Source organism: Clupea harengus, chromosome 5 (assembly GCF_900700415.2).
Source record: "Clupea harengus chromosome 5, Ch_v2.0.2, whole genome shotgun sequence".
Lineage (NCBI taxonomy): Eukaryota > Metazoa > Chordata > Actinopteri > Clupeiformes > Clupeidae > Clupea > Clupea harengus.
In genome coordinates this window covers 11,446,069-11,471,894 of record NC_045156.1, presented here as the reverse complement: position 1 = coordinate 11,471,894, position 25,826 = coordinate 11,446,069, and the positions used below count along the sequence as shown (strand labels likewise).

General features: G+C 47.3%; 1 protein-coding gene across 2 annotated transcripts; it reads right to left on the bottom strand.

Moving 5' to 3' along the window:
* Positions 1–1,898: 1,898 nt before the first annotated feature.
* Positions 1,899–25,820, bottom strand: st7l (suppression of tumorigenicity 7 like). Of its 2 annotated transcripts, none has more exons than XM_031567698.2 (15): positions 25,507–25,820; positions 24,828–24,910; positions 24,302–24,464; positions 23,849–23,903; positions 23,622–23,749; positions 23,169–23,247; positions 21,532–21,620; positions 20,169–20,269; positions 19,851–19,965; positions 19,534–19,606; positions 19,033–19,135; positions 11,925–12,075; positions 10,273–10,365; positions 9,158–9,297; positions 1,899–3,766 (listed from the first exon to the last, which is right to left on the bottom strand). In XM_031567698.2, the coding sequence occupies exons 1-15, from the start codon at positions 25,775–25,777 to the stop codon at positions 3,692–3,694; spliced, it is 1,719 nt and encodes a 572-aa protein (XP_031423558.1). In that variant the 5' UTR covers positions 25,778–25,820; the 3' UTR covers positions 1,899–3,691. The 2 variants fall into 2 exon arrangements, with proteins under 2 accessions (XP_031423558.1, XP_012692178.2); XM_012836724.3 differs by having other exon boundaries at positions 23,634–23,749; positions 25,507–25,819.
* Between the last annotated feature and the right edge of the window lie 6 nt (positions 25,821–25,826).

Below are 25,826 nucleotides of genomic sequence, written 5' to 3'. Positions count from 1 at the left end.
AAATGCCCACGGGGCTGTGTGAAGCAGGGATGGGGTCAATGGAGAGGGATGGTGTCGTAGGAAAGCCTAATCGTTATGTCTATGAGATTCACACTCAAATCTTCAAACTCTACTCTATTACCTGGATGAAGACTCCCTTTGTGTTGTAAGGATTACTTCTCACCTCTAGACAATGCACAGTGATAGGCCCCCCCCCCAATTGGTGGTGGTCATCACTGAGTAGGCAGTAAAGTAGGGTCTCCACAACTACGTTCATCCATCGGCCCTAAGAATTCAGTCCCAAAAACAGAGCTGAGAGGGGACCAGGGAACAGAGGAGATTGTGGATTTAATCATGGCACTTGAGTGATTGTTTTGTCAGCAGTTTAGATGATGATTAAAAATGTCACAACTGTAAATTAAATCATTTTGCGTCATCTTATTCTTTAAACAATCAATCCAAAATGAGATTTCGGCAAAGAAGCCAAGAGCCTATTGGAACAAGTGCCTTTTGCGCTAAGTTAGCCAAGTCAATGTGCTATCAACAGGCGTATCTTGTGACTGCTGGTTCTCCTCACCCCTCGAGTTGTAAGACTGAATCCCAGATCTCTAGCTCCCTGCCACTTGTTGAGTCCGGTCTGTTGTTTACCAGGGGGGGGTTGTGTTCCCAGGGACTGTGACAGACAGAGGGTCGGTCGGTCGCATTCACGGCTTCTCCTCCGCAGCCTCCAGAAGCATGAGCATGTTTGTAAACAAGAGATGGAATACAGTTTGTTCCCTGTGAGATCTCACACGTAGAGAAGTTGAGTGTGGGTCAGCACGGGTCACCCTTTCACTACCCTCATCAAATGGAAAGCGTTGTATTATATTATGGTGTGTGAACGAAAGAAAACTGTACAGACACATATCTAGGCTTCAGAGTCTGTTAAGGTTCCAGATCTTCTATCTTCTTATTTCATGTAAATTCATTTCTGTGAAATCCATGAATACCGTTATGTACCAGAGAACCCTCATATAGATATGGTTCTCTTTTGAATCATTACATTTTTCAGGAAACATACAGATCCTTTATCATAACAAGTATATTGCCAATTGGCACGAGGTAGTGCTTAATGCATTTTTACATAAGTGATTGGATAGCTGACGGGAAATGTTTCACATACATGTGGCAACATAAGATGCACATACTTGCACAAACCTTCTTACAATGTAACCATAAAACTGAGCGTGGCAAGATATTTTAAGTAGAGTAACTACATACTGATTCTTTGCACTTACATAAAACTGGGGTCAGGATTAGGATTATATCAGTCCACAGTTTCAATATGCTATGACACACTGATGACTAATGTGCTCAAATATACTTAATGGGATACAAAGCACTCAGGGCTAATATGTAATCTGGTATTACTGGCAATACTTTAGCCAGATGTGCTTGGCACCCCTGACCTTGGCTTTAGTAGTGCCACGCTCTCTTGTTTGGGCACAGAAGGAAACAGGAGTCGCTGCAGTCGGGGACACAGACACGTAAGACCAACCCTATCAGGCCACTGCTGATTTGTGTGGTCCCCCGGGGGTCTCCGGGTCCATTCGGGGGGGTCAGTGTGAGTTCAGGGAGCCTGAGGAGAAGCCGTCCCCGTGGGCCTCTTTTTGGATGCAGAAGCGTAAATACAGCAGTGCAACAACCCTCGACACGAGAGCAACCAAGGGCTACGTTAGTGCACCACTCCAACCAGCCCCCCCACTCTGAACACACTCAAAGATCAAATAAACATGCACACAAAGAACCATACCTTTCACACGCGCATGACTTGCATTTCATATGCCTAGCGAGAATGGGAAGCCGGTGGAAGCAAAGCACCGTTTCTTCTCCATAGACATCTTTTAATAAAAAAAACTACAACCAAGGCAAACTCCCACTGTTTTTTAAGCACCACTTTATTGTCAGCTGTTCAGCAAACAATACCATTGATTACGACGACTGTCGATGTTAAGCCTGCCATTAGACAGTAAGACATTTCCTCTTGGAGTTGAGATCAGACCTCCATTTCACTTTTTAAAATGTTTCAATGCTACAATTACAATAGTTTGACTTCTGTCCTCAGTATAAAACGGCATCATAGTGCCAGTTTAAGGCCTGTTGGGAATGTTTGGAATAAATAAATGACAATCTCAGTGGGGTAAATGAGGGAGGAAATAAATAAAACCGACCAATCAGGGTCAGAGATGGAAGGCACATGTCTAGAGGGATTTCAGAGACACATCTGAGGCAAAGAGCTTCTGTACATTCTGCCTCTCAGACACCCATGTCTCGTCTCGTCTCGTCTCGTCTCGGTGAGACGTTTAGTTCAGCCAATTCCAGAGCTGTTGGCGGCTCAGGGGTGAGGGCAGTTATCCTAGAAAACAGCAAACTGACATACGGATCCACCCCTGATCTGGCATCTGTGATGGTTATGACCGAACACCACAAAATGGCCGCCTTGTTCCAGATCTGGTGCACTTCCAGTGTAGAGGCCCCAATCCGTCCCTCACTTCAATTGCATGTGGGCCTGCGGAACCCTCTACCTACAGACGCTTGTTCCGTGACGGAAGTGACAGAAGTGATGATCCTCATCTACATCGCTGTGCTGTGGCCGCGAGGGCAGGTTGCCACGGTGAGGTAGTACCAAGGCATCAATCCACGGCAACCCCTGGTAGTGGGTCGGAAAGGTTGTATACACAGCCGGCCCAGACGGATAGTAAATCAAGAGTTTGTTTCTTCAGAGGACCTCACGAACGAGCCTGTAGAGCCGGGCTTGGCTGGGGCCTTTGGGGGCAAGATGTGTCTTGTGTCTCAGACAGCATGAAAGGGTGAGTGTGTGTGTGTGTGTGTGTGTGTGTGTGTGTGTGGAGTCTGCTCCAGCTGACTCTCTTCTCCTCCCACACAGCAGGTTCTGGTCCCGTCCGTAAGTGGGCCTGCCCTGCGCCCGCCTCAGCCGCCACGGCGTTGGCCTTTAACAGGAACACCGTTGCTCTGGAATATGGTGGAGAGGGAACAGGCACGCAGGTTTATAGAGAGGGCTTAAGACTATCAGTGTGCACGTGGGCACTGGGTGTGAGGGCTGTGTGGGGCCCTCTTCATTCCCAGACTGCATCTTAAGGATCAGGACCAGATCTACAAGGTCCTGGGTGGGGAGCAGATATTTTCCAGTCGCTACTTCTCGCTGGAGTTCGGCTACCTTCGTATCAAAAGCGAAAAGTGCTTCCTCGTAGACCAGGAGGGTGGAAGTATGCCGATGTGTTATTGGTGTTGTGCTTTTAGCATTCGGAAGCTTTTTGAACATAACAAAAGGGGGAGTTGGAGAATGCAGGATGGGGTTCTAGTTGTGGCTCACTGAGAAATTATTTTACCTTTTTCTTTCTCGTAAAATCCTCCCAAAGAAGAAGACTGGCTTTTCATGTGTAGATGAGGCGGCAAACATACAAGCCCAGCTTCACAGCAAACAGAGGACAGAAGTCAAAATATTGTCTGTGTGTGTGAGTGTGGGTGTGTGTGGGTGTGTGTGTGTGTGTGTGTGTGTGTGTGTGCACGGAGGGAGGTTTGGCCCTTTCAACATGTTGTCTGGTGTGTATTGTATTTCTGTAGGGCCTATTTCAGTGGAGTGTTTTTTTTTTTTGTGTGCGTGTGTCTGTCAGGGTGTATGAGAGTGTATGTGGGGAGCTTGCAAATGGCGTCAGATCCGCGTCAACATGAAACCTTCAATCTTGTCTGCGAAGAACCCCAGGGGTGCGAAGAGAGTGCTGAAGAACTGCGGAGAACGAGAGAAGAGAAGAGAAAAAAAGAGAAGTCAGTGACTAGAACTCCTGAAGAACAGCAGGTTCTGATCTTACGATACGGCACGATACAGGCCATGAACTTTACTGCTACGTTGCTTGAGCAGTCTAAACAATTAGTTTTTCGTACAAAGCAGAACCACAGGGTACTTCATAGACACACACACACACACGACCAGATGAAAGTGTGTAAGTGGCAGGTGCATGGGACAAAGGACAGGGTGGTGGCCCAAACATACTGTACAGCAGCGCAGATGACAGATAAGGCCCCTTACACACGAGAGAGAGAGAGAGAGGGAGAGGGAGAGAGAGAGAGGGATAGAGAGGGAGAGAGAGAGAGAGAGAGAGAGATGGGAAAAAGAGAGTGAGTATTTCTGAGAAGGCACTTCTTGTGTCCATGCACACTATTCTTGTGAATAGCCCCAGCTTGCATCACCACCACTCTCGTGGGGTCAAACACTGAGAGGTTCCTTTCCAAAACAAACAGCAGTCGGCGAGGGGTGTGTGTGTGTGTGTGTGTGTGTGTGTGTGTGTGTGTGTGTGTGTGTGTGGGGGGGGGGGGGGGGGGGGGGGTAAAGGCTTTGGCCGCTCCCCAACTCAGCCACTTCAATTTGGCGCTCCACCACGCATCTGAAAAATGTTTAAACTCCCATCGTTCAAACGCGACCATAAACAAAACTTTAATGTGTTTATGAAGCAATACATTTCACGGCCCGAGCAGATGTTTATGACAGGACGGGACAGGACGCAGGGACAAGACAACGGCTAGCCGAACTGGACGACGTGAAGGAAGTCGGGAGGAGAAAAAAAAAAAAAAAAAAAAAAAGAAGGGGGGAAAAAAAAAGGAGATGAGGACCAGAGAGAGGTCTGAGGCGAGAGAGAGTGTCATCCATTTTCACATAGCAGATACAGGGAGGAGATAGAGGCAAAGTAAATAGGAGCAGCCGCATGACGCAAGATAGAGAGATAAAAAGAGCGGCGGCTGGGCGCTAACGCTAACGTGTCCTCGGTTCACTCGCTCCGACTCCACGGAACGCCACGGAGGTCCAAACAAGGCCCCGCCGGACCACGGGGGTGGGGGGAGAGGAAAGGAGATGGGGAATGATGAGAGGAGAGGATGGGAGAGGAGAAAAAGGGGAGATGAGAGGAGAGCAGAGATGAAGGGTGGGATAGAAAAGGAGGAGAGGAGAGGACAGGGAGGAAAGGATAGAAGAATAAAGGAGGAGAGGAGAGAACAGGGAGGAAAGGATAGAAGAGGAGGAGAGGAAATGATAGAAGAGGAAAGGAGGGCTGAGGAGAGAAGATGAGTAAAGAGGAGAGGAGAGGAGAGGAGAGGAGAAAAGGCCACACCAAGGGTGGCGAAGCCAGAGTAAGTACACTGTACACTGAGTAAGACAGGGGTACTCAATAGGCGGACTCCGGTCCGGATCCGGACCCAGACGCAATCAAATTGGGACCGAAGCCAAAATCAACATTCTAATTCAATCATGATCCAAACAAGTTTTCATTGGTGTGTGATTTCGCGCTATATATTTTTTTCCTACTCGATGTGGTTTCTATCTTCCGTGTCCAATCCAGAGGTCCAATCAGGAGCTGTATTAACAACATCACTATGACAACTCACTCAATCAATGTTGGCCGCGAGCTCTGTGGGTCACTCAGGTTGTGTGTGTTAACAACGCGGGCAGATCGATTTGTGAACGGTATCTGTTTCTCAGCAAACAAAAATCATGGCGTGCTCTAAACCCGACAAAAAACGAAGTTCATTCCAAAAATCGCGAATTTAAGACAGAGTGGACTGACAAGTATGCATTTGTGCTGCCTGTGGGGAGCACAAAACCAATGTGTTTAATCTGCAACGAGATGGTTGCCCTTGTCTAAAGTGGTAACGTGAAACGTCACTATGAAACAAAGCATGCACACTTCAAACAAAATTACCCCCAGAACTCTGAGGTAAGGGCCAGAAAAATAAACCAACTGCAATCATCATACCAAGCGCAACATGCACTGTAATAGTTAGATCAGCCACACTACAAGAGAGTGCATACCTCAACATACTGTTGTGAGTCTGCCTTTTCAACCATGAATACGGTGAAAAACAAATACAGGAGCACACTCACTAAAGAACACTTACATCAGTGCCTCCGCCTGGCCTTCACACCATGCCCAAGTTTAAACCACAAAAAAGGTGTCACCTTTCACACAAATAAGGCCAGACCACATCACCTTTTGTGCATAAGTCGAACGTTTTTGTTGGAGTTATGTTTTTGGATTTTGACCAAAAACATTCTGGACTGAATGGAAATTTGGCGAGCGGACCTTTTGGGTTTCTAATTGAGTACCCCTGGAGTAAGAGTAAAGATACCAACTAATAGTCAGAGAACAACACAAAGATGTGGTGCAAACCGTACACTTGTGTAAACGGAAGTCAATAATCTGTCAACGAAGATGTAAAAGAGGTCTTGGCCAAATCTTAAAGTCGCCACTTCAACCTTCAATAAGCATTGTTTCATTTTTCATTTCAAATCCAAGTGTTGGAGTGCAAATCCAAACAGTCCAGACTGTGTGACTGCGTCGGTGCCTCTAAACTGCGCTGGATGGACAGGTGGCTCTGCTCCACTCCCAGAACCCCACAGTCTTAAGGTATGAGTCCCTCACGTCTAAAGAACCCCACAGTCTTAAGGTAGGAGTCCCTCACGTCTTAAGTCATATCTTCATGCCTACGACAGGACCACAAACCACACGACACAAAACCTTAACACGCGAGAAAAGTCTAATCCTCACGCTCACAAGAAAAATGGATACGTTTGTTATGGGGGGAGAAGTGCCAAGCCACCGCATCTCTTTGGAATTGCTCTCGACTATTAGTGGGTGTGGATATGACAATATCAGATATTATACGAATACACTGTTACATGCACGTCCTTTTCTTTGTTATTGAACAGAGCTTAACGTGCAGTGAACAGCACGACAGTTTTAGTGCTGGGATAACTCAACTGTGGTCAGAGTCCGTGTGATTTCAATGTTCCAAAAACCACAGAGACAACCGAAACACATCACAGAGTCCTGCTGTGTTAATCCCCTCTCTGGACCTGTGGGTGTGTGTGTGTGTGTGTGTGTGAGAGAGAGAGAGGTGGGGAGGGGGGAGAGAGTTGGTGTATGAGAGACAGTGTGTGTGTGTGTGCGTGAGAGAGAGTTTGTGTATGAGAGACAGTGTGTGTGTGTGTGAGAGAGAGTTTGTGTATGAGAGACAGTGTGTGTGTGTGTGTGTGTGTGTGTGTGTGTCTGTGCATATGCGCGTGTGTGTGTGTGTGTATATGTGTGTGAGTGAGAGAGAGAGAGAGAGAGAGAGAAAGGGGCAACAGTGTTGGGCTTAAGTGTAGGGAGGGCGGTCGAGAAGACGAGCTGGGGAAAGCTCTGAGGGCTCAGTGTGTGTGTGAGAGTGTGTCTATGTGGGAGGGGAGGGGTGTACAGAGTTGGGGGAAGCAGAAGAAAGGAGGTGTGTGTGTGTGTGTGGAGGGGGGGACGAGTTGAGAGGGTTTACAGGCTCAGACATAGGCAGTGGTCCTGGGCTCTGTTTTAGCTCAGGCTCCTGTTAGGGCAACTATTACATACATTACACACACGACCCACACACCCACACACACACACATACCACACACACACACACACACACACACACACACACACACACACACACATTACATACACACACATTACATACACACACCACCCACATACACACACACACACACACACACACACACATTACATACACACACCATCCCCCCCCCCTCCCCCCCACACACACATACATTACATACACACACCATCCACCCACCCACCCACATTGTTTCGCAAAAATACACACACACACACACTCTTGATCTGGCCCTAGTCTTTCCTTCTCCTCTTTGTGCTAAAGCTAGTCCCCCCTGCATGCCAGAGACCTGCAGCCCAAACAGCGATGACTGCGGCGTGCATATCCATTACAACGTCGCCAAGACTCTTGTAAAAGAGACTAATAAACGCAGGGGTGATAAACAAACACACACACACACACACACACACTCACTCTCAGGTCAGTCAAGACAGAAGACAGATCCGTGAAGGCTCCGTCAATGACTGCTCATAACTCTGTCCTCATCATTAGGGTTGACCTCAAATGCAGCGTTAATCCCCCTTAATGGCTCAAGTGTTCAGAAGAAACTGAACACACCTCGGCTTTAGATCATTTCTATTACGCCAACAATTAACATCGTCTCAAAGCACACAGGCAAGGTGAGTGGCAAGGAAAAACTCAAAGGTACTATGCCCTTATCACCTAATTAATTGATAGTTACAATGTATTTATTGTGTAACTCCACTCCGTAATACTATGTCCTAACAAGGTGAGTACATTGAGGTGCTGTATTGTCTTGCCTCTTCTGTGAACAGTGTTAAGTGGTCAGTAAACAGGAGGTAGGTCTATCAGATAGATCTACCGCTCTGGCTTCCTAACACTTCCCACCAGCCTGCGGGGCCGATATAAAGCATTTTCACTGACTCAGGCGAGAGAGGTGCCAGTATCCTGAAACGCTCCGAGCGCCAGCGGGGGAGAGAGAGAGAGAGTGTGTGAGTGTGTGAGTGTGTGAGTGAGTGACAGAGAGAGAGAGAGAGAGAGAGAGTGTGAGAGAGAGAGAGAGTGTGAGAGAGAGAGAGAGTGTGAGAGAGAGAGAGTGTGTGTGTGTGAGTGAGTGAGTGAGTGAGTGAGTGAGTGAGTGAGTGAGTGAGTGAGTGAGTGAGTGAGTGAGTGAGTGAGTGAGTGAGTGAGTGAGTGAGTGAGTGAGTGAGTGAGAGAGAGAGAGAGAGAGAGAGAAGCTCTGGGTTTCACTGCCCTGACGCTCAGCACGTTCAGCTCATCAATGCCAGCACGTTTCCATGGGCTCAGGATCACCGGCCAGCGCCAACAACTACAAACAACGTCTGAACTTTGACTTGTCAGCCTGCCATAGTTTCTGTTTCTCTCTTTCTTCGCTCTCTCACTCTCTGCCTGTCTCTCTTTCACTCACTTAGTCACTATCTTCGTCTTCCCTCTCTAACACCCTTTCTTTAGTTTTTTTCTTTTCTTGTCGTATCACTTGATCCTCGATCTCGTATCACTTCCTTCCTCCTTACCTCTCTCTTCCTCTTCCTTCTCTATCTCACTCTTCATCTCTCCATCTCTATTTCCCTATTTCCTTCTCCTCCCTCCCTCTTTCCCTTTCTCCTTGCATCAGTGTGTGTGTGTGTGTGTGTGTGTGTGTGTGTGTGTGTGTGTGTGTGTGTATGTGTGTGTGTGCGAGTGCATATGTGTCTGTGTGTGTGTGTGTGCTGTGTAGACTTACGGCTTTGGCAAAGACCCCCATGAGCTCTGGGAAGTGGTGTGTGAGCATGGCCAGCATGGCAGTGAAGGAGCAGAGGCCCGCAGTGAAGAGGATAAAGAAGGGCAGCTCCTTCTTAGGGTACACCGACACCTCATGGAACGCTACACACAGGGAGGGAAGGAGAGAGAGAGAGAGAAGGAGGGATTGAGGAAGAGAGACACAGGGGGAGAGTGAAGGAGGGAGAGAGACAGGGTAGAGTGAAGGAGGATAGGAGGGAGAGAGGGAGAGAGAGAAGCAGTAGGAGGGATGGAGGGAGAGAGACACAGGGGGAGAGTGAAGGAGGGAGACAGAGAAAGGTGCAGGGTGTTGGCAGGTGGAGGAGAGAAAGACAGAGAGGAGATGAAGGGAGATGAAGATGGAGAGAGTACGGCAGTGATAAAGGAGAGAAATGGGGAAAAGAAAGAACAGTGAGAGGAGAGAAAGAGGGGAGCAATATAGGGAGGGAGAGAAAGAGGGAGGGGGAGAAAGAGGGAAGGGGAGTGTGTGATTGTGTTTATGTATGTGTGTGGATGAAAAGATAGATGAGTTAAGAAGAGGGTGAATGAAAGACCAGAAGACAGCGAGAGAGAGAGAGAGAGAGAGAGAGAGAGAAAGGAAGAGAGAGAGAGGGGGGGAGAGAGAGTGGGAAAGAGAGAGAGGGGGAAAGAGCTTGATATCATGATTTCATACTTCATTATTTTCTCATAGTTAAAGCTATTTCAGTGAAGCCACACTCTACCAATGTTAAAACCAGATGTGCGTAAATGCAGACAGAATGGGAAAAATGGTTCTGCTCAAGCTCCTCCTGTCTATCTGTACACACAACTAGGACTGCCAGAGCCACATGATCTACACACACATACAGACAGTCTGTGTCTTTTTCCAACTCTAATTCTAATTTATTCTCTATTTAATCTGACAAAGCCATTACTAGTGCTACTGATAAATGCTTTTTCAAGTAATTGCAGTCTTCTGCACAAGAAAGAGGCAGGATCGAAAGGTAATATACACGTGGAAAGGATGTTAACTTTCAGAGGTTTTCTGTGCTGTCTGTTTTCTGAAGGCTTAGAGTGTAGGGGTGGGATGGCACAACTTACAGGGCAGCAGCTCCCGGTCTGCCGTCTCCGTGCAGCCTGGGTACGGGTAGAATAGATGGCCCTTTTCTAGAGGGTATGGAATGATCCGGAAGGCTGAGAGAGAGAGAAAGACCAGAACATACTTCCATTACAGGCAGCCTTTCAGCTGTAGTTAGTATGTGAACTATTTTCTCCTGGCTGAAATAAAACTATGTGCTATATAATGATACATATGACACTGCTATTAGCTGATTTGATTTCAAATGTGCAGTTTGACCCTGACTACAAATACAACTGACTGTCTGGGGACAAGAAAGAGGAGCTAAACTAATATTTAAGGTTGGCAGTTTAGGCTATAGATTAATTTCCTCAGAATTAGAATGTGCATGGCAGAGTGTTTGCACTAGTTCTAGAACAGGAAGTACACTAGATGTTTTCTCAGCAGGATGCACTGGTGAGCTGTTTGACGGACAGCTAGTGTCCTCCATGGCCTGTGGATCTGGCACTTGTGCTCTACAGTAGAGTTCTCAGTGTGAGAACTGAGACTGGATGACTGAAAACCAAACTATATGAGGCTTGACCAAGGACTTGTTCCATTGATCATATCAATCTAACTGTTCTCAACTGTGAATGAACTGCTAAGTGCTTTGGTTATCTAAGAGAGACCAAACATACCTGTCTACTTACACTTAGCACACGAAAGTGCCCTTGCTTAAGTGTGCAAGTTGGGACTGACCCCAAACTTCCGGTTCTGTGTGCATGCATGACTGACTGCTAAGTGATTGGCAGCTGTGTGATTGACAGCTGCAAGCTATGCAGTGATTGACAGAGGCTTGGTACATACCAGAGACAATCTAAAAGGGGGAGATGGCAATCTTAGGAGTTTCCCATTGACGAAAGCGCAACGGCTAACTAGCTTTAGCTACTTTTACTGCTACTTTAATTGACGTCACTCAACATTCTCCTAACATTACAACTGTTATTCTTGTGGTACAGCAGAGCAGATTCTTTAATCGTTGAGCTCATGAGTTGTGGCTAGTGAGTTTGGTTATTTTGAACTATGTTGATTTTGTGTGTCTGTCTGCTTATTTCCATCCATGTTTGTACTTTGTGGTTATTGTACTTTAAAACCTGGACTGCCACAGATGGATATGAAGTTAGGCAATACTTCAGACCTGGCAAGCTTATGTTGGATGTTGATGTCAGAATCAAATTAAAGAACTGACACCTGCAGTATGCAATATATTAGACATGTTTATTTTTAGTAGGCTATAATTTTGTGCACATGTAATACATGACAGAATGTAGAGCCCCCAATGGGTTCCGTCTGACGCAACACCACCAACTGTCAGTTGTGTCACAAAACGATCATTCTTTCATTTAAGATCTTAGCAGGTGGCGTCATAATTTGCTAATCTATGGATAAGACTAATCGATATGAAACCAATTTGTTTTCACAAAATAGGGAGTTTGTTCAGGGTGCTGAGACACGTTCCCCATAGGATTCCATTCAAACAGAAGAGCCTCTGGTCTCCTCTTGGCCATCGTGCGTTTTCACCCCCCGAGGACTGGAATCTCCCCTTTTAAAACATCTCTGTACCCACAGCCCTGTCTGTTCTGTGTGAGCAGTGAGCTGCGCCTGTGATAGGCGGAGGCGGAGGCCTGATACGTACTGCCCTCCCAGGTGCAGTGCAGCAGGTTTAAGGCTCCCTCTGCCCTTTTCCAGTGCTGCAGGTGGAAGAAGGCGTAGGCCACGGCCTCACTGTCCCCCCGCTTCAGGATGTGCTCTGGAGGCAGGATCAGACTCTTCATCTCTAATAAATACTACAGAGAGGGAGAGGGAGAGAAAGAGAGAGAGAGAGAGAGAGAGGGTACGGAGGGGGGGGGAGGAGAGTCAGATAGGGAGGAAGGAGAGAAGAATAAGAAAGAAGGGGAGGAAAGAGAGAGTGAATGAGAAAAGAGGGAATGAGAGGTACCGGAAGAGAGCAAAGAGGAGGCAGGATGGAGGTTATAGATGGAGTGAGTGAGAGAGGGAGGGGGGGGAAAGGGAGACAGAGAAAGGGAAAAGAGAGGAAAGTGGATGAGAGAGAGAGAGCAAGAGAGAGAGACAGAGAGTGTGTGTGAGAGAGAGAGAGAGAGAGCGAGAGAGAGAGTGTTGGGGAAAGAGGAGGGTTTGGGGGGAAGAGAGGTAAGAAAGAGAGGAGAAAAAAGGCACAGTTACGTAAAACAGCCCTTTCAAAGGGAGGCCACGGTCAGGGTTGGGGTCGGGGTCAACGTGGCTGTCCTGGCCTGAAGGATAACACACACACACAGAATGTGTGTGTTTAATCTGGGTTGAGGAACCAGAGCAGAGGAATCCCGGGCGCCCTGGGCGAGGCGAGACAAGGCGGGCAGCGTTCTGTGAGTGTGTGTGTGTGTGTGTGTGTGCATGGAACGGGGTGTGTGTGTGTGTGTGTGTGTGTGTGTGTGTGTGTGTGTGTGTGTGTGTGTGTGTGTGAGTGTGAGTGTGAGTGTGAGTTTGTGTGTGTGTGTGCATGGAGCAGGGTGTGTGGGGAAGGCTTCAGACGGGCGCGTTTAGAAGGTTACCCCGCAGCTAATCCTGGCTAATCCCCCCCACAGTCAGGGGCTCAGGGCCCAGAGGCCCAGTCAGGGATGACCCTGGGGGCCCGCTGAAGGGGAGGGGGTTGGGGGGGTGGACATGCCCCACGGGGATCACTATCTCTCCAATTTTCTTTCTATCTTGCTCTCTCTCTCTCTCTCCCTCCCTATCTATCTATTTCTGTATCACTCGCTTTCTTCATCTCTCTGTCTCTCTCTCTGTGTCAGTCGTTCCTCTGATTCTCCTCTCCATGTGCTGGTCTCTAATCACCCTTCCCTAACTGTTCACGTCCTCATCCATCTTTTCAGACTATGCTCCCCTTTCCCCCTAATGGGTTTTACTTTATCACTTTACTTTCTATCTCTTTTTCTCTTCTATCTCTTCTTCTCTATTATCTCTTCTTCTCTTTGGTTTGCTTCACTCTAGGGAGTATCTAAGCAAGCTCTGTGAAATCAACAGGTGTGTTTATGTGTGCATTTATATGGGTGAAGAAGGACTGCATCAAATGCTTTTGTGTCTGTATTGTATTCATATGTATATATGTGTGTGTGTGTGTGTGTGTGAGTGTGAATGTATGAATATGTGCGTGTGTGTATGCATGTGTATATGTGTGTGTGTGTGTATGAATGTGTGTGTGTGCCGGTGTGTACATGTGTGTATGCATGTCTGTATGCCTGTGTGTATGAGTGTGTATGCATGTGTGGAAATGTGTGTGTATATATGTATGAATGTGTGTGTGTGCCGGTGTGTATGCCTGTGTGTATGAGTGTGTATGTATGTGTATATGTGTGTGTGTATATATATGTATGTATGAGTGTGTGTGTGTGTGTGTGTGTGTGTGTGTGTGTGTGTGTGTGTGTGTGTGTGTGTGTGTGTACGCGTGTATGCATGTGTGTATGCCTGTGTGGATGAGCTAGTGATTACTGCTGGTATCTGACTGGCAGCTGTCCCCGCTGGCATCCCCTGGCATGAGAGACTCGCACCTCGCCACTCCTGTACCCCGGGCACCCCTTTGATGGGTGGGTCGTGTTTCACGCAGCCATGTCCCCTTTTATCTTGGGGGACACTCGTAAGCCCAAGCAGCACTCCTAAGCCCCCCATCTGGCTTTTATGTTCAGCCTTTAACTGTGTGTGTGTGTGTGTGTGACCGATGAGACTGGAGGGTACAGGTGCCACACATGCTGGTGAGACTGGCAAAGACACGTTCATTTAAGCCACGTCTTTAACAATGCTTGTCTCTACATAAACAAATGAACCCAAGAAAAATAAACAAACAATACAAACAAAAGAAATGGGTCTTTTTTCCCCTTCCCTACCCAAGATGCATCAGAAAAAGCCATGGGGTACACGTGTGCCCCCTTGGAAATACAAACCCTGATGAGACTGGCACCGACATGTCCATTTAAGCCACATCTTTTACACTTCATATAAACAAATAAACAAAATATAAAACATTTTACTCATTCAGACTCTTTTTCAAAATCCTCAGGTTTGCCTGTTCCCGACCACTAGATCCAACAACCCCCCCCTTCGGGCAAAGCCACTGGGAATACCAAGGGGCTCAGGGCAGGCTGGAGGGGTGAGGTTGTGAGACAAGGGCACAGGGCACTTCCTTCCCCTCTACAGAGGCGGTGTGCAGAGAGCCGAGTCTGGACGTCAGAGAGGCGGAGGAAGTGGGGTCATTTGTTAAGAGCCTGGGATCCACGCTAATGTACCTGCTTCTTCCTCACACCATCATTTCCTCCAGCGGATTTAGCACAACGGGTGGAAACACAGCGCTAAAATAGCGGAGCCATCTGCTAGGGGGGGACACCTTTCTGCTCCCCACTGAAGACATAAGCGGGCTGCTGTAGCCGTAGGAATGAGACAATGTGTGAAAGGGACTTGGGAAAAGAGTCCCTGGATCCCCATGATCCCTAGGGTTTGGCTAGGTTCACCTAGTCCATGTAAATGTCCATATCTATCCCCTCCTATCAGAGAACAGGAACCTCTCCTAAATAACTGTAACCCAACACGCTATGGGTTCTGCACATTCAGAGTAAACAGAACCTCTCCCAAAAGAACCATTCAACTCACATTATACTGGTTCTGAAAGTGTCCCGAAGACCCGTAGCCTAACACACTATGGGTTCTGAACATTCAGAGTAAAAGGAACCTCTCCTAAAAGAACCGTAACCTCACATAAGACGGGTTCTGAACACCAGCCCCCACAGGTGGCTCTGCAGAGCTCCAGGGGGGCTCCGGAGAGGCAGGCACTCCCTGGTGAGCAGCCCAGCATGGATGAGCCTGAGTGTGACAGACAGGGCCAGCGAGATGCCTCGGGTGGATGGGTGCATAAGCTCATGTGATGTACCGAGAGGTTGTCTTTACTTAATCCTCTACTCATAAACACACACACACACACACACACCCCAGTGCGCTCTCTGCTGTGAGTGATGGAGTGCTTGCTCTTTATCACACACACTCACACACAGACATACAGACACACAGAAAAACTGTCCAAGACTCTCTGGTGCAATTGTAACCTACACACACACGGAAACCTCGCAACACACATACAGTATTCTTGAAATACTCTCTGGAGCAATGGCCAGAACTGTCTCTCTCACACAAAAACACACACACACACACACACACACACACACACACACACACACACACACACACACACAGAGTGACTCCCTGGGCACTGCAGTGTATCAGTGTGTGTCGGAGTCTGTGCTCCCAGCAGACCTATAAATCTCTGGGTCATCACAGGCCTGTTGTCTGGAGGTGCTAGGGGCTGTCCAGGAGGTCACCACACAGCCTCAGGGGTGAGCAGCACAGCCAAGGAGGGTGAGAGTGTGTATATATGTGTGTGTGTGTGTGTGTATTGTATGCAAGGGTGTGTGTATATATATTTTATATTTATACATAAATTAGTACCTGTGAATGTGTCTATAATGTGTGTGTGTGTCCATACGTATGTGCATGGATGCATTACTATGTGTGCGTGTGTGTGTGTGTGTGTGTGTGTGTGTGTGCGGGGGTGCGTGTGTGTGTGTGTGTGTGCTGGGGGTGTTCTCGTTGACTGAACCACAGACTTGTGGGGAAGCCCACCCACTGCACAGGGACTCGCTACAGCCCAGTGAACAACCGGTATCCGCTCAGCTCTGTAGGCACAACATAGACAGCGCTGGTGCCATAGCTTCACATAAAAGCACACTGACAACATACACAAACCATCCAGCACCTAGGGCACTGACTGCAGACAGACACAGACACACACACACACAGACACACATACCCACATAAACAGGCGCACACACAAACACAAACACACCAACAAACAGATAAGAACACACACACACACACACACACACACACACACACACACACACACACACACACGCACACACGCACTCTCAGACACATACATAAACAACCACAGTTAAAGGACTAACACACTATTAGTTTCTTCTCTTAACAGAGAGAGAGAGAGACCAGTGAAATGCCATTGCGTTCAAGTCAGGGGAGTGTGAGGTCAGTGAACTGAAGGACTCTCACTGTACGATGGAGAACTCTTGACGCCGCAAAGCCAAATATGCCACTGTGGACTGAGGATGCTGGCCCTCACAGGTTTATACAGAAGTATGCACAGTCAGTACCTTATATGTGTGTGTGTGTGTGTGCGCATCACAAGTCAGTCTGAATGCAGTCAGTACCTTATATGTGGGTGTGTGTGCATCACAGGTCAGTCTGAATGCACAGTCAGTACCTTATATGTGTGTGTGTGTGCATCGTCAGTACCTTATGTGTGTGTGTGTGTGTGTGTGTGTGTGTGTGTGTGTGTGTGTGCGCGCGCATCACAGTGCACAGTCAGTACCTTATATGTGTGTGTGTGTGTGTGTGCGCGCATCACAGGCCAGTCTGAATGCACAGGGAACACCAGTAAATGTAAGGACAGAGTACAAGAGTCCTGTGCATGGCGATCCAGTAGACGTCCATAAGCCTATAGAGAAGGGTGATCTGCAGACAATTAAACTAAAATGACTGAAACACCCACATGACCTCAATACATCAAAGCACCCATGAAACAAATGTTAAAAAAGAGAAGAACTTAAGTATGGCTTAATATGTGTATAATGTCTTTATTTGGGGGAAATTCTTTGGTGGACTTATAGAAGGTCCCATCACTAATGCGGCCGGGAGCCATTCTGTACAACAGCTGTGATCTTCCAAGTGTTTCATTTTCAAAGTGCAGCTGCCCAGGGAAAAACCACGGAAAAGAGCACGACTTCAATGGAACGGTACAAAAAAAAGGTAGGAGGAAAAAAAATTAAGAATGAGAGAAAGAAAGAATGAAAGAAAAGAAAAGGAGAGAGAGAGAGAGAGAGAGAGGGCCACCAGTCCTTCGAAGCTAAGCTTTGGGGCATCGTGGTTTTGAAATGAGAGGTGTTTCCTGGGAGCGGATTGTCCGTGTAAAAAGTACTTTGTAGCCGGACTGCCATAGATTGTGTATTATGGGGCAGGCTCCAGTCTAGTCAAGGTGTGTGCCTGTGTCTGTGTATATTGGTGTATAAATGTATACAAGTCTTTGTGTGTGTATGTGTGTTTATAGAGATTCTTCAAAATAGAAAGTGTGTGTGGTGTGTATATGTCTCTATGTGTGTGTATGTATGTGTATATATGTCTGTCTCTATGTGTATATGTGAGTCTGTGTGTGTGTGTGTGTGTGTGTGTGTGTGTGTGTGTGTGGGTGGGTGGGGGGGGGCTATGACTGATGAACCCTTGAACCCCCCCCCCATGTGAGCTGGGGATTTGAACAGGTTGGAGCTCCTCTCTGTGTGTTTAGGGTAAACACACCCCCCCCCAAAAAAACCCTCCTCTACAGAGGGAGGTTGGATTACAGACAGCACCTACAGTAAGAGCATGTGCTTTTACGTCCGTCCACTAACACCTCCAGTTCACCACACACAAAAGCTCAGAAAATAAGAGAGGAGAGAGAGGAGAGAGAGAAGTGCTTCCGTGCGACGCACCGGCTCCTTTGGCACATTTCCATGTGATTAGGGTGGATTGGGGGTGCCATTAGCCCCCTGTACTGACTCACCTCAGCCGCGGCCGCTAAGAGTTCAAAGACCCTCAGGCACTGATGGGCGAGGCGGGGCGAGTCCGTGGAGGCATGGTGGTCTTTGTAAAATAATCTCGGAGTGTTTGTGTGGGACCTTTCACACAAGACACAACACACAGCCCTGAGGGAGAGACACTTCAGTAATGGGTGTGTGTGTGTGTGTGTGTGTGTGTGTGTGTGTGTGTGTGTGTGTGTGTGTGTGTGTGAGTGTGAGTGTGTGTGCGTTTTTGCGAAACACCTGTGTAAGGCCTGTAGATCTCCTGAGACAAAATAATACTATAAGTGGTGTAATCACAATCTGCCCAGCATGGCACCACTGCGTGATCAGCCTACCTTTCCATACACCTGTGGAGCTCACATCACACAAACTCACACACATCATTCATGTTTTAGCCAGACCCCCTGGGCAGTACGGTATATTCCCAAAAATAAAACTTCCATCGCTTGCAGAAGCAGGACAGGTTCCCTTTCGCAGGAAATGCAACCTATTACTTTGTCAGACTTGATCGCGCCAATGTACAGTCAGGAATGGCTGAGGTAAGTCCCATCTCACGCCATCCCTGGCGGAAGGCATAAAGCCCACTAACAACCATCCATCTGCCTCTTTCTTGCTTCATACAGGAGGCATCCCATCGATTCAACTTCTATTACTTTCAGAACAACCAACATCCTCCCATACCAGTACTGATCTAGACTGGTGACCCAGAGGCCTCATGCGTTTTATGTGATCGTGCTGAGGAAGGGCATGTGACTCTGGAACTGATCTAGCCAGACGTGGGACAGACATGGGCCAGACGTGGGCCGGAGGGACTGCTGTCAGGGCTCTCTGTCTGACAGTGACTGAGGGCTTTCATTCAAAGCAGGGCAACAGCAGCACCTACTGGCCAACAGTGAGGTGAGATCTGAGGCAGGGTTCGTTGGAAGCTGGAGTGAAGCTCTTCCTGTTGCCCGATCATGTCATGTAAGTCATATAGTATAGTGCAGTAATATGTGTATGGAAAGGGAGGTGAGCGTGATATGTATATGAGGATAAGGGGCAGTAAAGTGTGTTTGTGTGTGTGTGTTTGTGTACCTTTGGTACGTGTGGGTTAAACTCCACAGCTCTGTGTATGGCCTCTACTGCATTCATCTCTGCTGTGCTGAGACCTCGCCTCGAGGCTGCCTCAGGAGAGAACCTGCCAAAGGGAAATACACACTCTTTAACACATGCTACACACACACACACACACACAGGCAAACACCAACCACCACCCTCTCTCTCAAACACACACACACAGACATACTACCACCCACCCCCCCCCCCCCCCCCCCCCCCCCACACACACGCGCACAAACACCAACCACCACCCCCTCTCTCAAACACACACACACACACACACACACACACACACACACAGACATACTACCACCCCCCCCACACACACACACACAAACACCAACCACCACCCCCTCTCTCAAACACACACACACACACAAAATATGCACTGGTGCCCCTGTGCACAAAGTACCAAGATCAGCAAAGCACAAACATCTGTAATGTGCGACAGCTATAGATCTCTAGGTCAGTACGTACTTATCTGATACTGCCCGTGCTTTGAGCAGCGCTGATGTGTAGCATATCGTCGCTGATTTTGGCAAACTTATGTCTGAAAATGCAGATGAACAAACAGGAAGTGAAAAATAACAGTTAACATATTTACACTGGGAAGAAAAAAAAACAACTACAGTAGAATTATTATCCTTGGCTATAAGCGTCTGCTAAATCTATAAGTCTATATCTATATATAAATCTAAATCTATAAATCACATGGAAGAGCATTTAGTTATTAGGGTTTTATGATGAAATGGAGGGAAAAGAAAAAAGGCGGAGCCAAAGCTGATGTCACTCACCATCATATTTTGCCAGTACTGCTTGCACGTCAGCGTATGCCTGGAGTTCCAGCAGAGATTCTAGAAGGTTCTCGTGGATATTTAACATCCCCAATAATGGAAACTCTTTCATTAGCTGTGGCGAAGAGAAAAAGGGATCATTAAGGGGAACCATTTCCTGTCGTCACCGCCACCATCCGACTAAACCCAGCAACCAGGGCAAACATGGAAGAGGGGGAGAGTGTGGATGAGGGAGTGGGGGAGAGACTTTGAAGAGGCGGGGGAGGTCGGACCCCGTGGGTGTGTGGGTGTGCGGCGACGCGGCGGGGTCGTACTCACGTCTCTCATCATCTTGACGGCTTCTTTGATGCGGCCCAGCTTGCGGGCGCACATGGCGAGCCGCCGCTTGATGTATACCAGGAGGTTGGTGTCTCTGCCAGCTATGGTGTGGGGGGGGGGGGGGGTGATAACACATACACGTCAGTGACAAACATACGCACACACACACACACACACACACACACACACACACACACACACACACACACACACACACACACACACATAGATTCACAGACAAACCACACACACACACACACACACACACACACACACACACACACACACACACACATACAGTCCCAACATCAGAGAGAGGTAACATAAAGGCTGTGGCATTAGTCTCAATGTTCCATTTGTCCTCAGTATGTCTGGCACAAGCATCACGTAACAAGTCATGAAGCAGTTCAAATAAAGGCTGTTTCATCTAGAGGCTTGGGACAGTTTTGTTTAGCCTGGCCTTAATCAAGTGGGTATAATATTTAATATTACCATGGCCCAAATACACCATTAGTGCTGTGGGGTGCAATGTGAATTTAAGTTCCTTCTTGAATTACCGAAACATCACAGTATTTGTACGCGTGCGTGGATCTGTTTGAGTTGGTACTTTCCACTTTACTGTGTCTGTGCATCACTCTCCGTGTAAAACATTTTGTGCCTGGGCATGTAAGTGTGTGTATGTGCATGTGTGTCCTTCCTGAGTGTGTTATTGCTTCTGCAGTAGCATATGTATGTGTGTGTGTGTGTGTGTGTGTGTGTGTGTGTGTGTGTGTGTGTGTGTGTGTATATGAGCGTATGTAAGGGTCTGAATGAGTGTGTGTGAGTGTGTATGTGTGAACAGCTATGCTTCCCTCTTACCTATCTCCACTCTTTGAGTGTTGTTTGAAGAGGCATTCTGCCTGTGTGGGGGTGTGTGAGTGTGTGTGTGTGTGGGGGGGGGGGGGGGTGTGTGAGTGTGTGTGTGAGTGTGTGTGTGAGTGTGTGCGTGTGTGTGTGTGGGTGTTTAGAGATGTAAGTGTGTGCATGCAAGTTACTGTGCAGTTTGTGTTTGCATACATGTGTCTCTCTGTGTTAGAGGTGTTTGTGCATGCATACCGCCATTCGGGGGAAGTGTATGTGCACATGTTTCACACCACTCAAGTGCTTATTTGAAGGGACACTGTTCATCTATGTTAGTGTGCTTGTGCGTGTGTGTGTGTGTGTGTGTGTGTGTCTCACCACTCTTGAGTGCTTATTTGAAGAGGCACACTTCCTGTATCATAGTAAGTGTGTGCATGAGTGTGTTTGGGCGTTCGGGTGTGTCCTCTCTGTGTGTCATCTCTCTGTGTGAGTCACAGAGTGTGTGTGTGTGTGTGTGTCTCACCACTCTTGAGTGCCTGTTTGAAGAGTCGCTCTGCCTCTGTGATTGTGGTGGCCTCCTCTTCTGCCAGAAGCACGTAGGCTGCCGCACAACTGTCAATCAAACACGGAGGACATCTGTCAGATGTCTGGCAATCAGTCAAATAAAAGAAAAAGAGATCCACGAGGGAAAAAAAAAGAGCGCTACAGACTTAATTACTGCACTGACAACACAGTTTGTCTCAGAGGCTTGTCAGTCAAGTATTGGAAATGGTCTGAGACACAGTGTTATCAATCAAAGAGACCAGTCAACCACACCCAGGAACTCAATCAAGCACAAGAGACAGACGGAGCGTCAGAGACTCGTTAATCAATCAAAGAAACCCCGGCCAGGGTCTTGTCAAGCACACCCAATAAAAACTGTTTGGCCCTAGACGTCAATGAATCATATACAGACAGCGAGTCTAAGATCTGTCCGTAGGAGAAAGGGAGAAATACCTCTGTTTCCTACACATGTATATGAAGTAGACGCGCACTAGCACTTCCTTCCAAATGCAGGACCATGATGCCTGTGCAAATGTGTGACATGCAGTCTCTTACTCTAACACAGTGGTTCCCAAACTTTTTAGTCCCATACCCCTTCAGACATTCAATCCCCAGCTACGTACACCCCCCCCCCCCCGTTAAAGAAAAAAAAAAAGTTTTCCTTTTCACCTTTTAGGTGAATTCCGTTTTGGCTCATTTTGTTCACCCTGAGGTAGATTGATGGCTTAAAATGAGTAAATGATATGTGCCACAAGTGACCCAAACCTTCTAAGGTTGTTGTTTGCCAGCCATCAACAGAACAGAAGACTAAAAAAAACATTATTTGCAGGCGATTGGGAAGATGAGCGAATTAATTTGACAGGGTGTAGCGTTGAACAGGGGGGCGTGGCCGGAGCGCGAGTTCAACACAGACGTGACATTTTCTCAGTGGTTTTAATTCATTTTTAATTAATGCTTGTTCATCGTTGCGATCGTTGTTGTGTTTAATAGAAAGAAATACAGCCTTGCAGGGCAAAATACGGGGAAATTGGTCGATTTTGATTGCACAAAATTATGTTTCCGTCTGAAAGTTGCAATTCTTTTTCAAAGGGTACATTCCGCGAATTCCGTCCGTTTTCCGTTATCGCGGAAATTTTCTACCCGCGTACCCCCTGAACCACTTTGCGTACCCCTGGGGGTACGCGTACCCCAGTTTGGGAACCGAGGCTCTAACATATGCAATGCCAATAACCAGACTTCCAGATAATCTCCCAGCATAAAAGTGTGCTCATTCAAACAGGTCTGTGAAACCCTGGATGGGGACAGAGGGTTATGAGACTGTGTACATGTCTCTCAGCTGGTGTGGTGTGCATCCAGACAGACAGGCAAGGAGACAGACAGACAGGCAGGCAAACAGACAGACAGGCAGACAGTCAGACAGGCAAACAGACAGGCAGAAAGGCAGGCAAACAGACAGACAGGCAGACAGAGACAGCAAACAGAATGACAGGCAGGCAGACAGACTGTCGGCAGACAGACAGGCAAACAGACAGGCAAATAGACAGACAGATAGGCAGACAGACAGACAGACAGACAGGCAGGCAGGCAGGCAGGCAGGAAGACAGAGGTGCCACTCACTCTGGGTTCAGCTCGATGGCCTGGTAGGCGGCTCGGATGCGGGCCTGTGGGTTCCTCTCCCTCCAGGCTTTCTGCATCACTGTGGGGGCAGGAAGTCAAGCAGAGCACTCAGAACATCACCACGACTACACATCAGACCACAACAGCAGTGGGCAAAAGTAAGGGAGTTGAGTGGGATCCCAAAAAAGGAAAAAAATAGTCGCATTTTCCTCAAGAAACGACTAACATGAACCACCTCTTTAGCATAAATCACATCCTGTTAAAGTCTGGCCAAATGACAGATACTACTCTTTTTCTATACGTTCAGTACTTAATACTTTTCCACCTACACATTTAAGGCAGTGCTGCTTCTAGCATCTTCAAATTAGGGGTGCGATTATGGCACTACTGGCAATTATGTCATACAAATGACATTTTCAGCTGTTAGTAGTAAATGCATAACAGCCAGCGTACCCACGCACTGACCTGCGTCCTCTGGTCTAAGCTGCTGTGTGTCTACGCTGAAGAAGGTCTGATGGTCCTGAGCAGACAGGTTCATGTCGTAGTACGTCAGCGGCTCTTTACCGGTCACCCAAGTGTACCTGGAATTCCACACAAAAACACGGCACAGACACTGCAGGTGAGTCGAGTGTCACCGCTTCATCAATCAGTAAATCGGTCAATCAATGAATCAGTCTCACCTGTTATACTCTGCTCCCCTGAATAGGTTCAGTGGATTTCGCCACACTTTGCACTCTGCAGAGGAAAACCAGATGGAATTTAAAGTACCATCATGTAAGCCAAGAGAAATGAATAGCACTTCATCATTACGTCTAATGTAGTCCAAGGTAAACTGATAATGCAAGAGCACTCTGATGCACCAGGGGGCTGTGTCTTATACAAGCCCTTTTTCATGTCAGTAAATTAGTGATGTGCAGAAAAGCAGCACATGATAAGGGTTTTGAATGAATCTGCAGTGCAGCATATAAACAGGATACAGGATGTAGTTGTGGCAGATGTATTGGAGTAACTAACATTTTAAAAGTATAGCACTGTGCGGGCATTTAAAACTGTGATAGTGTTGCCAGAGGAACAGAAAGTGTACAGCGTTGAGAGTAGTGCAACTAACACTGATAGTGTTATAGGAGCTGTACCTGACACACTGGGCCTGGGTTCAGCAGATCCATTGACAGGGGAGAAAAGGCCTCCTGAGGAGCTGCTGTTCTCCACTCCCCCCAGCAGAGGGCGCAGGTGGCTCACTGACACCTGCTCAATAAAGGATGTGCCATACTTCCTGAAGTACCACCACTCAAAGATCTGGCCAGAACAAGAGAGGGCATACAGGTGTGTGAGACATTAAAATGAGCTCAAATGTATCATGCACTGTCAAATGCTCCATACAATGGCGACATTTTACTTCCTTAATAGCTTAACATTTTCTTACAAAATCCTCAGATTATGAAGATGCATAATAATCAGTGCATTAGGCTTTTGTACATGGTTGAGGACACTATACTTTATATAACATTGTATAATTGTCAAACTCAAATGCATGTTTAACGATGTACTCTTAACCACGTGTCAGATTTCTGCAAGACGCTGCAACACAGTTTATGAACCCACATGCACACTACATCTTAGGCAATTCCCCTGCATCACCAAGATCATTTCCCCACTCACCAAGATAAGGCCAGAGATGAGTGAGGATGTTCCAGTAAGCGCTACATAGAACTTGGGCGTCAGGGTGTTCAAAAATACTGAAGCTGCAAAAGGACAAGTACATGAATAAGCCGCCGCCCCCCAAAACAGTCACAACATTTCCCTATCTTTCAAACAGGACGCTTATAGTACATAGAGCTTAACAACAACGGCAGCCCAAATGGATGTGATATCGAAGACCTATGGACCGAAGTCTCTGTCATTCAAACAATGTAACTGTAAGATACTGGCAGTAACTTCACAGGCGTAACAGAACTTGTTTTTCAGAAGCTAAAATAGACACGGATACTACTTTGAATTACCTCGTGTACAATTCTATCTTCATAACTCTAGACAAATACATACGCTGATGTCATCTTACACGCGAGACTTAATGGTCTATCAATTGTGAGAATGGCTATGTGTCTGTCACAACACATAACGTCTTTCTACGAGGCAGCATATTGCAGAGCACTTCACAGCCAAGTCTGTCGCACTAAATAGCACATCTAGCTGCATGCCATCTTTCAAATACTTAGCCTATTGGGTGGTAACGAAGCAAGGTTGTCAAAAAATACTGGAGGCTTCATTAGCCTCATTTATGTATCCATTAGCCGACTAGCTAGCTAATGGCTAGCTGGAAATACTTCTCACAATTTACCTGCTGTGACCGTTTCCTGCAGTTTCAGAGGACTTCGTAGCACGTATATCATAGTTAGAACCATGGCAAACCATACGGCACACACATAGGTCCATGACCAAGACAGCCAGGATTTTAATTTCTCTGTAAATCCCAGTGACTGGGGATTACTGCTACTGGTGTCCGCCATTTTCACCCGTTGGTTATAAACACAAGAATGTTGGGATACTGGAGGTTTGTGTTCTTTGCGTCGGTGACGTCGCCTCTCACCACACGGTGGCGCAACGAACATGCTTTAGACACGTTTCACTTACAGAGAGGGGACCTACGCCTGTCACAAT

What these genes read in the sequence shown, in the direction of transcription:
- st7l (XM_031567698.2), bottom strand. Translation starts at nt 25,777, where the DNA reads ATGTTCGTTGCGCCACCGTGTGGTGAGAGGCGACGTCACCGACGCAAA. An exon ending in TTAACCCACACGTACCAAAG is followed by an intron (nt 12,076 to 19,032) that starts GTACACAAACAC and finishes CCCTCTCTGTAG; the next exon opens with TATTTATTAGAGATGAAGAG. An exon ending in TGGGGGTCTTTGCCAAAGCC is followed by an intron (nt 3,767 to 9,157) that starts GTAAGTCTACAC and finishes CGTTCTCCGCAG; the next exon opens with TTCTTCAGCACTCTCTTCGC.